At 38.0% G+C, this 16,015-nt stretch overlaps 1 protein-coding gene across 1 annotated transcript; it reads left to right on the top strand.

The window, feature by feature from the left end:
* The first annotated feature begins 11,503 nt into the window (after positions 1-11,503).
* Positions 11,504-14,914, top strand: LOC121418683 (transforming growth factor-beta-induced protein ig-h3-like). Its single transcript, XM_041612665.1, has 5 exons — positions 11,504-11,930; positions 12,307-12,521; positions 13,014-13,200; positions 13,482-13,694; positions 14,510-14,914. Exons 1-5 carry the CDS (start codon positions 11,639-11,641, stop codon positions 14,644-14,646), a joined length of 1,044 nt encoding a protein of 347 aa, XP_041468599.1. The 5' UTR covers positions 11,504-11,638; the 3' UTR covers positions 14,647-14,914.
* Positions 14,915-16,015: the final 1,101 nt, after the last annotated feature.

Below are 16,015 nucleotides of genomic sequence, written 5' to 3'. Positions count from 1 at the left end.
ATTCACAGAATCAAACATTAGTGCAGAAATAAGGACAAACACAAAAACAAGACAATCGCAAAGAATAATAAATGATAAAAAAATACGTAGATAACCATATAATTGAACACAATCACAGAAATATAGGTTCATGCAGGAATAGAGAAAGACTGAGAAATGTAAAGACATTCATAGAATTAAATACAACTTCAGAAATATAGACAACCGTAGAATTGAAGAGAACTACAGGAATAATAGAGACCACAGAAATAAAGACATTTTCAAAAATATAGACAGCCAGAGAATTGTAGACAATATAGACAATCTCAGAATTTAAGAAAACTTCAGAAACATAAACAACAGAAATATAGACAACCTCAGAACACAAAAACTTCAGAAACATAAACAACAACAGAAATAGAGGCAACCTCAGAAATACAGACAACCGCAAAATTAAACAAAACGACTGAATTATAGTCCATCGCAAATAGCGCTACCTCGTCGAAAATAGAGACTGCAGAAATTCTGGAGAGCACAGAAATTCTGTAGAGCTGAGAAATAAAAGTACAGCACGTCAAACATACTGGAAATGAGAGGGCAATAGAGGGCGTACTACCACCACGCACGTGTATGATGCATGCATGCGACGAGTGCGATCGAGCATGTGCTATGGTTTTCATCGTTACCGGTATTTTGTATTACATTATCCCACTTGTTTTGGGATTTAATTTCAACCTCTATGGTTGATTACGTTTGTTGGGCCTGAACTTGGTAAAGAGGACTTCGTGAAACAGCGGACAAGTAGCTCACTATCTCCGATTCAGTCAAGAAGTTAGACTTATAACGGTGTTGAGAAACGGGCCCCATGATGTCTAATCTACGATGACCGGCGTGAAGTTGGTTGGATATTGGATATTCGATATTCAAACTGTGAAGTTGGTTGGATATTCAGGTTCGATATTCAAACGCGTGTGAAGTTGGACAGATATTCAATATTCGATATTAAAAAATTAGGGGTTTTGAAAGCTAGCTAGGGGGTTTAAAAGGTGGAACACGTCTCGGGCAACCATAAAATAGCTGGCTTGCCCTAATACGAGGATTTTTTAGGGGACAAAAGTCAGTGAATAAAAGGGTTGGAAATTTCTAATTTAATTGTTTTTTCAAGGGGCCCCCAGGGATATCCCGACGGCCTAGCCAGGGTAACCACCTATCCTAACTTGTAGAACTCGATTCGGGTAACAAGATAAACACCTGCTTGACCCGGCGTATGTACATTAAGGGGCTCAAATTAACAAAATTAAAGGGCTATTTAGACCATTTTTTAATTAAAAAAAGTATTTTTTTCAAGGGGCCCCCAGGGATATCCCGACGGCCTAGCCAGGGTAACCACCTATCCTAACTTGTAGAACTCGATTCGGGTAACAAGATAAACACCTGCTTGACCCGGCGCATGTACATTAAGGGGGCTCAAATTAAGAAAATTAAAGGGAATAAAGGGCTATTTAGACCATTTTTTAATTTAAAAAAGTATTTTTTTCAAGGGGCCCCCAGGGATATCCCGACGGCCTAGCCAGGGTAACCACCTATCCTAACTTGTAGAACTCGATTCGGGTAACAAGATAAACACCTGCTTGACCCGGCGCATGTACATTAAGGGGGCTCAAATTAACAAAATTAAAGTGAATAAAGGGCTATTTAGACCATTTTTTAATTAAAAAAAGTATTTTTTTCAAGTTGCCCCCAGGGATATCCCGACGGCCTAGCCAGGGTAACCACCTATCCTAACTTGTAGAACTCGATTCGGGTAACAAGATAAACACCTGCTTGACCCGGCGCATGTACATTAAGGGGGCTCAAATTAACAAAATTAAAGGGAATAAAGGGCTATTTAGACCATTTTTTAATTAAAAAAAGTATTTTTTTCAAGGGGCCCCCAGGGATATCCCGACGGCCTAGCCAGGGTAACCACCTATCCTAACTTGTAGAACTCGATTCGGGTAACAAGATAAACACCTGCTTGACCCGGCGTATGTACATTAAGGGGCTCAAATTAACAAAATTAAAGGGCTATTTAGACCATTTTTTAATTAAAAAAAGTATTTTTTCAAGGGGCCCCCAGGGATATCCCGACGGCCTAGCCAGGGTAACCACCTATCCTAACTTGTAGAAATCGATTCGGGTAACAAGATAAACACCTGCTTGACCCGGCGCATGCACATTTAGGGGCAACTCGGTAAAGCATCTCATCAGCAGATTTTATTCATTAATGACACTCAGTCCTAATTCCTCCGCCACTAACATAGTTCCGAAAACCGAGTGATACATGTATTTTGTTTTCGCACAAAGTTTGTTGAGTTGTTAACCATATTTTTCTTCTCGAATCAGTCTAATCATTATACATACTTACTTTTTTGTAATCAGATTACAAAGTAAGAAAAATGAAAATGGGTTGGGTCGAATGATTATCTTTAGCCTTTTGTTGTAGATCGGCTGTCTCTGCATGCTCTTGCAGAAAATAGGCATACCGAAAAAATATGGGGCCGTATATCGATACAAAACGTCTTGTTGAAAATATGAGTTTAACGTTCTTCTAATCTTCAAATAATTCTCAGGAAACATTTTCTATGGCACGTGTAGCCTTCAATTCAATTAATCAACAAGGACGGAGTTATACCCCTAAAAAATAATTGTATTATGAATTAACATGTCTCTTTTATACGATATCGCGTGACTAATTATTGATTGATTGATCGGCTAAATTGCCAATGCGACCATCACATAATTTGAATTTATATTTAAAATCTTTTTAAAAGGCCAAGATTTTCGAGCTCGCTTCGCTCGCTGGTGACTTATACAAATTTTCCACTTTTGCTATGTTTTGCTGCTTTAATATATTTCGTTTATTATCCGCACTGAACTGCTTTGAACTTAAAGGGATAGTCCGGGGTGAAAATATTTATATTTTGATACATAGAGTGGTATTCACTGAGCAAAATGCCAAAAATTTCATTAAAATCGGAAAACAAATACTAAAGTATTTGTTATTAATTTACCCAAGCCAAATTCTAACAATTGTAAAAGGACATTTTTCTATCGGGGATATCAATTTATAATCGATTGCTCAATGAAATTCATAATGTACCAACTTTAAGTTGCTTTCATACTCTATTATGATTATTTAGATTGAGCATTTGTATTTTTACTTCTTTCTTTTTGTTTTCATAGTTTTAGTAAGTTTTTTTTTAACACTTTTCTGTCAATGTACTTTACTTGGAAATGTTTTTCTTTTAGTATTTTTATTGGTGTATATTACTTTGGTAAATGTAGGACCCCAAGGAAGAACAGCAGTATTTTGCAAATACAGCTGAATTGGGCGATCCTCCGTTATTGTATCTATATTGTTATGAAATAAAACAAACAAACAAGTTTAAAGTTTAGCAATATTTTGTGAAAACAATCATCATGAATATTTATTAGATGGGCTGTGGATGTTACATCTCAACTTTCATTTTTCTTAACGTGTTAATACATAATTTTTTTCCCCGTTATTTCATACTTGTGTGAATAATGTCTCCCTTATAGTGAAATAAGTTGCAGCAATAAAATAATATCAAATGCAATAAATCAATGGACAATCCAATTTTTCTAGCTCTTGAAGGAAAAAAATTTGAATAGACCTAATTTCATATAGTAAAATACAAAAGAACAAGTGGAGATGTGACATCATCAGCCCACCTAATGAATATCATGACCATACTGTTTTCACAAAACATTGCTAAAATTTAAACTTCTTAATTTGTTATCCGATTTTGATGAAATTTTTGGCATTTTGCTAAGTGAATTTTACTCTATTTATTAAGCTATAATACTTTCAGCCCGGACCATCCCTTTAATATAATATGTGGTGTATATACCCGCGATATGATAAAAAAATGTTGGCCATCTGCAAAGTTTTAAAATATCACGAGGTTCCGGGGGCTCCGCCCCAGACCAGTGGTGGCACCAAAGGATGAGGCCCAGTGAGTTGCCCAACCCCCCGAAATTTTGAAGAAAAAAATGTTTAGTAAGCATTGTCATAATTCTCCAAGACTTTTTTTTTGTTCTTAAAATTTTGAAAATTTTCTCATCCATTCACCTTTAGCATTTAGCTCCCGACAATTTTGGTCACTAACATAGATCTTTCAGGTCATTATATAAAATTCACGATGTCGCTCGCGCTACGCGCTCGCAGTAACTAATAATTGAAATAAGTAAATTATCTATTTACATGGGTCTTAAAAATCCAATGTCATTAGAGTTTTCATTATTTGTTTTAGCGAGATACATATCCTGCGTGTCCACAATTTTCATAACTCAAATATTTTCAGCGAATTAGATACCCATTCAGTTCATGATGACAAAAAAGGTGCTTAGAACGTCCAGGTATCATCCCTTCGCGCTCACACTATTTATTTGGTGAGATATCATCTTCATGACCCAATTAATGCAAACAGCTAGTCCTTAACAGGTCGCTTTTCAAGTCAGGAGGGACACCATTATTTTTGAAATAAAATTAGCTCGCACTTCTCGCTCGATTTAAAAAAATTGTGTGTCACCCCCCCCCCCACCGAGAATGTTATTTTGCCTCCTTATAGGATAAAAACCCTTGTGCCATTATTGTTCCGGACCCCATCCGATAACACTGCCCCAAGCCCCCCAAAAAGTTCTGAAACTGGGAACAAAAAAGAAATGACAAAAGGAAAGAAAGGAAAGGAAGATGAAAGATATATGGTGTTCATTTTCTGCACACCATGCATGTCTAAAACAATCTCAAAGTTGCTCGGGGAACAATCCTAAAGTATCCTGTTCATACTATTATGACCTCTCCGTTCTCCCTATTTTTCTTTATATTCCCCCCTCCTTTTCTTTGCTCTCTCTCCGAGTCCCTTTCCCTTCTCTCTCTTCTATTTTTTTATCTTTTAAAGTTTTTATTGTTTTTTCATAATTTTGTATAAAAAATCAAATATAATTAATACAATATAAAAGAGTAGAATAAATGATATCTTCTATTTCATTTTCTCCCTTTTCTTATTGGTTTTTTTTTCTACTCTTCCCATTGCCGGCACTAAGAGATAGGGAGGAAGTCGGGGCAGTAGTTCCCAATGCTCTAAATGGCCCTTTATTCCCTTTAATTTTGTTAATTTGAGCCCCCTTAATGTGCATGCACCGGGTCAAGCAGGTGTTTATCGTGTTACCCGAATCGAGTTCTACAAGTTAGGATAGGTGGTTATCCTGGCTAGGCCGTCGGGATATCCCTGGGGCCCCTTGAAAAAAAATACTTTTTTAAATTAAAAAATGGTCTAAATAGCCCTTTAATTTTGTTAATTTGAGCCCCTTAATGTACATACGCCGGGTCAAGCAGGTGTTTATCTTGTTACCCGAATCGAGTTCTACAAGTTAGGATAGGTGGTTACCCTGGCTAGGCCGTCGGGATATCCCTGGGGGCCCCTTGAAAAAAATACTTTTTTAAATTAAAAAATGGTCTAAATAGCCCTTTAATTTTGTTAATTTGAGCCCCTTAATGTACATACGCCGGGTCAAGCAGGTGTTTATCTTGTTACCCGAATCGAGTTCTACAAGTTAGGATAGGTGGTTACCCTGGCTAGGCCGTCGGGATATCCCTGGGGGCCCCTTGAAAAAAATACTTTTTTTAATTAAAAAATGGTCTAAATAGCCCTTTATTCCCTTTAATTTTGTTAATTTGAGCCCCCTTAATGTACATGCGCCGGGTCAAGCAGGTGTTTATCTTGTTACCCGAATCGAGTTCTACAAGTTAGGATAGGTGGTTACCCTGGCTAGGCCGTCGGGATATCCCTGGGGGCCCCTTGAAAAAATACTTTTTTTAATTAAAAAATGGTCTAAATAGCCCTTTAATTTTGTTAATTTGAGCCCCCTTAATGTACATGCGCCGGGTCAAGCAGGTGTTTATCTTGTTACCCGAATCGAGTTCTACAAGTTAGGATAGGTGGTTACCCTGGCTAGGCCGTCGGGATATCCCTGTGGGCAACTTGAAAAAAATACTTTTTTTTAAAAAAAATGGTCTAAATAGCCCTTTATTCACTTTAATTTTGTTAATTTGAGCCCCCTTAATGTACATGCGCCGGGTCAAGCAGGTGTTTATCGTGTTACCCGAATCGAGTTCTACAAGTTAGGATAGGTGGTTATCCTGGCTAGGCCGTCGGGATATCCCTGGGGGCCCCTTGAAAAAAATACTTTTTTAAATTAAAAAATGGTCTAAATAGCCCTTTATTCCCTTTAATTTTCTTAATTTGAGCCCCCTTAATGTACATGCGCCGGGTCAAGCAGGTGTTTATCTTGTTACCCGAATCGAGTTCTACAAGTTAGGATAGGTGGTTACCCTGGCTAGGCCGTCGGGATATCCCTGGGGGCAACTTGAAAAAAATACTTTTTTTAATTAAAAAATGGTCTAAATAGCCCTTTATTCACTTTAATTTTGTTAATTTGAGCCCCCTTAATGTACATGCGCCGGGTCAAGCAGGTGTTTATCTTGTTACCCGAATCGAGTTCTACAAGTTAGGATAGGTGGTTACCCTGGCTAGGCCGTCGGGATATCCCTGGGGGCCCCTTGAAAAAAATACTTTTTTAAATTAAAAAATGGTCTAAATAGCCCTTTATTCCCTTTAATTTTCTTAATTTGAGCCCCCTTAATGTACATGCGCCGGGTCAAGCAGGTGTTTATCTTGTTACCCGAATCGAGTTCTACAAGTTAGGATAGGTGGTTACCCTGGCTAGGCCGTCGGGATATCCCTGGGGGCCCCTTGAAAAAAATACTTTTTTTAATTAAAAAATGGTCTAAATAGCCCTTTAATTTTGTTAATTTGAGCCCCTTAATGTACATACGCCGGGTCAAGCAGGTGTTTATCTTGTTACCCGAATCGAGTTCTACAAGTTAGGATAGGTGGTTACCCTGGCTAGGCCGTCGGGATATCCCTGGGGGCCCCTTGAAAAAACAATTAAATTAGAAATTTCCAACCCTTTTATTCACTGACTTTTGTCCCCTAAAAAATCCTCGTATTAGGGCAAGCCAGCTATTTTATGGTTGCCCGAGACGTGTTCCACCTTTTAAACCCCCTAGCTAGCTTTCAAAACCCCTAATTTTTTAATATCGAATATTGAATATCTGTCCAACTTCACACGCGTTTGAATATCGAACCTGAATATCCAACCAACTTCACAGTTTGAATATCGAATATCCAATATCCAACCAACTTCACGCCGGTCATCGTAGATTAGACATCATGGGGCCCGTTTCTCAACACCGTTATAAGTCTAACTTCTTGACTGAATCGGAGATAGTGAGCTACTTGTCCGCTGTTTCACGAAGTCCTCTTTACCAAGTTCAGGCCCAACAAACGTAATCAACCATAGAGGTTGAAATTAAATCCCAAAACAAGTGGGATAATGTAATACAAAATACCGGTAACGATGAAAACCATAGCACATGCTCGATCGCACTCGTCGCATGCATGCATCATACACGTGCGTGTGGTAGTACGCCCTCTATTGCCCTCTCATTTCCAGTATGTTTGACGTGCTGTACTTTTATTTCTCAGCTCTACAGAATTTCTGTGCTCTCCAGAATTTCTGCAGTCTCTATTTTCGACGAGGTAGCGCTATTTGCGATGGACTATAATTCAGTCGTTTTGTTTAATTTTGCGGTTGTCTGTATTTCTGAGGTTGCCTCTATTTCTGTTGTTGTTTATGTTTCTGAAGTTTTTGTGTTCTGAGGTTGTCTATATTTCTGTTGTTTATGTTTCTGAAGTTTTCTTAAATTCTGAGATTGTCTATATTGTCTACAATTCTCTGGCTGTCTATATTTTTGAAAATGTCTTTATTTCTGTGGTCTCTATTATTCCTGTAGTTCTCTTCAATTCTGCGGTTGTCTATATTTCTGAAGTTGTATTTAATTCTATGAATGTCTTTACATTTCTCAGTCTTTCTCTATTCCTGCATGAACCTATATTTCTGTGATTGTGTTCAATTATATGGTTATCTACGTATTTTTTTATCATTTATTATTCTTTGCGATTGTCTTGTTTTTGTGTTTGTCCTTATTTCTGCACTAATGTTTGATTCTGTGAATTTCTATTTTTTTGTTATCTTAATTATTTTAAAAATTTCTTTATTTTTAGATATATTTCTGCATTTTAGTTTATTTTCAACGGTACATATATATTTCTCAAATCGGTAATTTTGGCACTTATGGCCGCCCATACACTTATGGAGAGGTTGGTTGGTTGGTGATTGAGAGAGAATTATACATGTAAGTGGGAGAGGGGAGGGTGAGAAGGGGTATGGAGTGTTTATTTCTAATTTTCTATTTCTAATGCCAATTCGTCCAATTGCCAACTCGTCTACTACCATTTGGTCTATCATCAGTTCGTCTACTTATCAGTTTAGTCTAATGCCATTCCGACGGTTGGTCCAATAAACCATTTAGTCCATATACCATTTGGTTTAATTAAACTTAAGTGTTAATCGTGCAAAATGAAGAAAAATAAAATGGGAATTAGACGAACTAGTTATTAGACGAAATGGTAATGCACGAAATGGTGATTAGACGGAATGATGATTGGACCAAATGGTTATTAGACCTAATGGCTGTTAGACGAAATGCTGATGGACGGAATAGCATTAGACAAAATGAAGGTAGCCAATGTGGTGGGTGGACGAGTTGGCAGTTGACGAATTGGCAATTTACCGGTATGAAGTATAGGAGAGAGAGGGGGGGGGGGGGGGTGGAGAAAGGGAGAGAGAGAGAGAGAGAGTGAGTGAGTGAGTGAGTGAGAGGGGGGGGGATAAAGAGAAATGTAATGACGATTCGAATATAATAAACAACAACTAAAAACAAATCACATGAGAACGAGAGTGGGATGGTGTATATATATATATATATATATATATATATATATATATATATATATATATATATATGCGTTAATTACCCAACAGAATCACATTCTAAATTCCTCACAGATGTAAAATTCAAAAGGCACTTCAAGGAGACGGTTTGGTGATGATGCGGCTGTCCCCAAGAAGTTTTGTATTTTAAAAATTATTATTTTATCTATGTATTTTTGGAGGGGTGGGGGCGGGTTATTACACATTACCCATATATGTGATACAATTTATCTGATTGTTATGTTATTGAACAAACTTCCGATTAAATTGGGAACATCCACCATTATAAAACCATGATTGGTAAGACTCAAGGTGAAATTCGAAAGCTCCCGTAACCAGTCACATATTTTCACTTCACTTACATTAGGAAATGAGATTGGTATGAATCGGAAGAATCGGCGGCCAGGAATAATTTTCATCAATGAACATCTTGGATCGTAACCATACGATTCACTATAGAATGAACCTTTGATAACTTTCCATAATTGGTTTGAATTGTTTTGTTTTTCGGCAGTGCATATTTATGTATAAAGTGGTACATACCAACTCCATTGTGTACTTCAAATGAGACGATTGTCCTATATACGTATTTCAAATTCTATTGCTCCCACCTTATCTTCTTGAAGACCGTTTAGGCCTGTACTGACCGCACAGAAACGTTGTTAGCGCTATAGCAGTGCAGTAACAGAGGTCCTGTTACAACCGGTAATGTGGCGGCGATGCCCAATGTTACAACAATGCATTTCTCAAACATTGACATGAATGTTTTGACTGAGTTTTTCTGTGCGGTCGGCACTGGAGACTGCAGGATGACATTTTTTATTCATTCAAATGCAATAAGCCAGTTCGTAGTTCCCCGGTAGTTCAACTCTGCGCAAGATAAGAAGATTCTGCGCATGATCAGAGGTAGGCATTGGTACTAAAGTGACAATGTGGTTTAAATTTTATTTAATGAGATAAGCACCAACTCTGATGTCTTGATTATTCATATATTCTTTTGAATTGTGTTTTTCAGATCCACAAAAAACACCAATGTGTCCACAACGACTGCAGTATTTCACAGTTTGCCAAATACACCATACAGCATGCTATAATATGCATTCAAAGTAGAAATGCAAAAAATACCTTCATAAAGTGTTCATTGATGTGCAATTCTAATCACATGATCTAATCAATTTCTCCACCCTTCTATGTAAGGCAAGCTTACGTAATATCTTGCTTTGAAATCTGCCTATCACATTGAAAGAAATGAATGGTCATTTGACCAAAAATTGTCCATGAAGTAACTACGAACTGGTCGATTAATACTGGGGACGTATAGACTGAAAGAAGAGAGGTGATTCATTAACCTGCCAAATGCGTTGCTATGTCAGCTATGTCAGTGTATAAGGATTTCAATTTTGCCATGTTGAAATTGCACGAACAACAACAAGTTTCCAAACGAAACCCGTTTTAAAACCTCTCATTCTTAAGCATACAATCAGCCTGCTCTTATGGTCAAAATTTGCATTGGATTGCTGGACATAGCAACAAGTTATGTAGCATAATCATGCAAGCTGGATTCCAAAGCGTTGTATTTTATTCATTCACTTTGAGCAATTAACATAATTATATCTTTAATCTCTTTATTAGGTTTCCAGGAAAAGAAAAACATGATCATGAAAGCCTGCGCAATCCTGCAACACAATTAGAACTGTGTATATTACCCGTTTAGCAACATATTCAAATTTCAATGCATCATTTTCCTACAAAAGTTGTTCTTGACATCATAAAAGCATGTCAGACATCGCAACACGTAATGTATGCAAGCTGAATTCCAGGTGCCGCAGTTCATACATTAAACAGGTCGATGGAATACTTGGTCCAAAGGAAAGAACCATCCATACAATTTCAAATCACCATGATCACTGTAAACAGGTCTATTGAATAACTCATTTTCGAGCCTTGATATGGCATTGTTTGGTAAAAAAGAAAACACACACACAAAACCTAATATTGCTGGTTGCTAGGTCAGACAAAGACATTACCGTCACTTTAATAGCGATCTATATATTATTTGTCTATAGTAAGAGGGCAGTCAATGTTACTTGCATATTGCAATGGTCCGAATTCAAGCTGCATAATTATAATGTTTTTACGTCGGGCAATGGGGTTTCCATTCTTAGCAAGTACAAGTAAACTGAAATTTACAAAGGTGCCATCTGGTGAAGAACAATGATATTATTTGAGGGATTGGACATACTCCAAATTCTTAATGATTTTTCAACCGAAGACGACAAGATCCGTATCCATGCATGATTTAAACATTCCCGAAGTGATCAGATATTACTATTGTTTTCCTCCTGTAGCAAGGATATTACAACCATGAACCATATTGTACCTGGAATGTTGATGTGTCTCCAGGGTCATTGTGTTGGCAATCGTTTGCAGGAATTGTCAACGTTTCAAGAGAAGTATTTTATAATGCAACTTTTTATTCTTTTACAGCCTGAGAATCAATGGTATAGTCGACCTATCTATGTCAGGAATTCACCAAGAATGTATCACTTTGAGGTGCGAGATGGCGAAGAGAGTGTATAAATACTGCTACCCAGGCTCCTTCGCCACACTTTGTCTTTAGTTGGTCCTGGCTGGTCGGACGTATCTCTGTGGGATCTCTGTCAATCTGCTCAAGCACCAAGCAACCTCGAACTTGACCATGCAGTCTGTTGTCGCCTTTCTAGCCGTCTTGGTCGGGGTAGCCGTTGCCGTCAACCCGACTCCGAAACCGGCGTCGTCGGACGATATCAAGCAGAAGAACCGAGAGATCTCGTCCACCGAGTACCTGAGGAAGATGTTGGAGAAGCCCTCTTCAAAGTTGTTCTTCAGTCCCATTGATGTGTCCACCCATGACGACGTCCTCGACTTGTTGGAAATCCTGGGGCTCGGTGAGGCATCCAAGATCGTAGAGCAGGTTAACATGAGGCAGATGCTCAGGGACGAACAACTTGGTAAATTTCATTTTTCTGCTTATAGGGTCGTATAAACAGGGATTTTGGGATTCACTAAATACCACACCCTCTAGAACACCAATTATGAAAACAAGACGATGTGGAGTTGATCTCTTATTGAGGAAATACACTACCGTTCTGCTACCATTTGTCGGCCGTTCTGCCATTCAGAAAATCTTTTGTGAACCCCCTTAAAGAAATTATTCATAATTCTGGAATATAAAATGTGAGTTAAATGCAGAGCAACCTTGTCGGCATTGTAGACCTACCATGATTAATCCCTCTCCAAATCGTACCTTTCATAGAATAAACTTATCAACATTAAATAGCCATTTTCTTTACCATTAACCCTTTATATACAACAATATTTTCACAGCGTCCGTCACGCTATGCCTGCCCAATGACGAGGCTGTCCTAAAATGGAGGAGTGAACTTTCTGACAAGCTGAAACCAGACCAGGCTTCTCTGAAGCAACTTGTCAGGGCGTGGGTGATTCCAGGAACGATCAGATCTACGGATGTCGTCAACAACCAGAAGGTCCAAAGCTTAAACGGCGCCAAACTTCGATTCAATGTTAACCAGGTCACGAAGGTGTGTATTTCTCGTGTTAAGGAAATGTGGAACGAGGATTCCTTTTCAGGGAAATGAGCATTTAAACAATATGTTGTTTTTTTTTACTTTGTTAATCACAATCATTGGCGTCAGAAAGTGTTTTGGGAACATGACTTGTAATAGTAGGCATTTTTGAAAGTGTAGGCCCTATGTAGAATACATGATACAAGGAACGCGGAACGGTTTTGAAACTGCATGGAGGGGGCTAACCATGCAAAAAATAACCTGGCGACAATTTTTTTAATGAAATGTACAGTTTTGGATAAAGGTGGGGAGGGGGTGGGGTCTAAAACCCAGCCCCCCCCCCTCGTTTCGGCGGCACCTGGAATATAAATCCGTAGTGTCGGTTGCGAAATAAAAGGGACCAAGTTGGTATCGGACCCAGTCAATTATTGAAATGCCTTGGAAATCCGTATTGTGGTAATTCAATATTTTTGTGTTTTATCTTTTATTTTGCATTTCCATATACAGATGGTCACCGTAAATGGAGCTAAAATCGTTAAAGCCGATAATATAGCGAGCAATGGATTCGTTCAAGTAGTCGACAAGGTAATCTATCCACTTCCGGTCGGTAACGTCATTGATACCCTGGATGACAACGAGGCCTTCTCCACCATCTTCGCTCTCCTGAAACGTGCTGACCTCGTTGATCTTGCAGGTAAACCAGAACAGTCACGATACAAGAACACTGCATTAAAAATCCCCTGAATGGTAAATTCGTATATCTTATTAGAAGGCCATTCAACGTTCTAAAACAGTTTTGAAAAACTTATGAATTGATCTCGAAAGTATAAAAACACAAGCACAATAAAGAAATCGACAAATTAATTTGTGGTTGCACCCTGTTTAAGTATCTATTTGTAAATTCGTCTTGCAAATTGTGTCATTTGAAATATATTTTGAAGTATCAAAGTGTAACTGTTTAATTTTTATTTCCAGTATCGGATCCAGTCACCGTTCTTGTGCCAACAAATGCCGCCTTCGATGCTCTTCCATCTGGAGCCCTGTCGAACCTCCTGAGAAACGTGACTAAACTACGGAATATTCTAAAGAACCACGTGATCTCTGACGTCAGATACTCTGCCTCACTGTCATCGGGGCAAAGGCTTCGAACCTCTCAAGGAAGCGAGATCTCGGTCACCATTGAAAACGGTAATTATTTATGTTTAAGAAAAGGTTTATAAAATTTGTTAAACCGTGATAGACGCAATTTCGAATAATTTAATAGATTTCCAATTTTCTACGGAGCAGCTCTCTACAACGAACTATTGGGCTCACATAGACCCACATCCACTAATGTGTTAAAACATAGCTAATGAATCAAGCCCACGATGATTTTTTTTTAATTCACTGACAGTCACATTTAATAGTACATTTAAACTATTTAATTATGTTAATCGGGTACTTGTCTATCTCAATCAAAAGTTAAATGCCCTAAAAGTAAGACAACATAATTTCGGCCAGTTCATTGCCAGAAAAAAATATCTGCATTGTGGATAATGATTAAAATGAAATACAAAAATGCAGTCTATAGCCTCAAAGGCCTTTATTATGAAAAGTATGAACATGACACTTAATCTTAAAGGTTATGTGATCTTACGCCTGTCCGGCATGCTTTGCGGGAGGATGAATTGCTCTCGTGTGCCATATTCCTTTGAAAATGCAAGTCGTCAAGTTCAAAGCCGAGGCATTTATCAAAAGCTGAACCAGTACAGCAGCAAAATCTCTGTCAGTAATGTACTGCGCATGACTTTGTCGAAACTTTGGCCCTTTTCCATAAGCTATGCATTTTTTAGAATCAATACTATTCATATATGAAAGATTATTTTATTCTATATAGGCACTCAGGGGTTGCGCAAAATAGGCACTCGGATGCGCTTTATGTTATTCCAATTCTGTTTAATATTGGTTTGATATGTCAGAACTTTCCAAAGTAAACCAATGAAACCTCTGTAACCCACATGCAGGAAAAATCATCCTGAACAAAGAAAGAGACCCGTCTAAAGCAAGCCAGGTAATCAAAGCCGACATCCCGACCACCAACGGAGTCATTCACGTCATCGATCGGGTCATCGTTCCATCTCAAGAACATTACGTCCTCTAAGACTTCGTGGCGACAATTTTGTACTAGTTCAATTTAATTGACCATTTTTAGTAAGTTGATCACGTGGTAATGACATGCAGCCAAACCCAAAAGTATAGAATACAATACATGATAAAATTATACATAATGAGATCAGACATCTAATGTTTATCTTTCTCATTCGATTGCTTAATGCTACTATCACAGTAATAATGTTTCTGATATTTCATATCCCTTGCCTGTATTTGAAATGATTTTTTTTTTCAATAATAAATTTCCCTCAGCATAAGTCATATCGCACAAGACTTATTTATTATAAATGTAAATAATTTTTAAAAGGCGAATGAAACGTGGAGAATGAATGTGTATGAATAGACACTTATGATTTGATTAGAATGTGTGAAATGATGGATGCATTTGTGTGAAATGATTAGTATCAAACATTGATGTTCATCCATGCTGTATTTTGTGATGTCGACAGATTACAAAATTTCAACCCCTTTTGGATGTTCAAATTTCCGTTTCTCTCGACACAAAGCATTAATTCCTGTAACGTATAGTGGATAACTGAAAGGCTTTTGTCGGTCAACCGGGACAGCAGTTTCTCGTGACTCTGGACACATAACATTTCAGATTGTTCTTCCGGTCCATCTTTGGACGATCTGTTGTCCCGGTCCACCAACATTCGACAAAAGCTCCTCGGTTCTCCACTGTGATTGGACTTTAAATTTCCAAAGGAATTGGTGCCTTGTACGAGTGGCCGCGTCATACACGGCAAAAACTGGTGTAAACCGGTGTACATAGAGGACCACACCAGTTATTTTACACCTAAGTTTAAATTGGTGGTGTTAGTTTTACACCTATAGGTATCTCTAGGGTATTAACACCTCGGGGTGTGCTTTGGTGTTAGTTTTAGCACGAGTTTTTACAGTGATATCCAATCCCTACGCAGACGCTTTCTAAAGCATTATGAATCTAAATACAACGGTTCTTTCAGCAACCTTGTCATTTCGGTGAATCGAAATCGCATTGTATAAGCAACTATTTGTAAATTTTCATCGACTCCTAATAGATTCTCATGTTCTTAAAGAGTCTGCGTACTAGTTGTAAAATCCCATATGGTAACAGCGACAAGTTTTATGCATCCGTTATCCAGCATAAGGTAACCAATTCACGCCACAAATCTAACAATACACTCTTAAAAAGACGTTGGTGTATATTCGGTGTCCAATGCACCCGCACAAATGGTTACAATCACACATTTCTTCTCTAAATTCCAAGTATTTAAAAAAATCAAGATCGGTTGTGAATGTTGACCATAACAATTTTTTTTGGGCATCTAATATTCGGCTGTTCACCATTCACAGCCGATCTAGATTTATCGGAGTGT

Source organism: Lytechinus variegatus, chromosome 7, assembly GCF_018143015.1.
Source record: "Lytechinus variegatus isolate NC3 chromosome 7, Lvar_3.0, whole genome shotgun sequence".
Classification (NCBI taxonomy): Eukaryota; Metazoa; Echinodermata; class Echinoidea; order Temnopleuroida; family Toxopneustidae; genus Lytechinus; species Lytechinus variegatus.
Note: the sequence above shows the minus strand (reverse complement) of the source record. Positions and strands in the feature narration are given on the sequence as shown.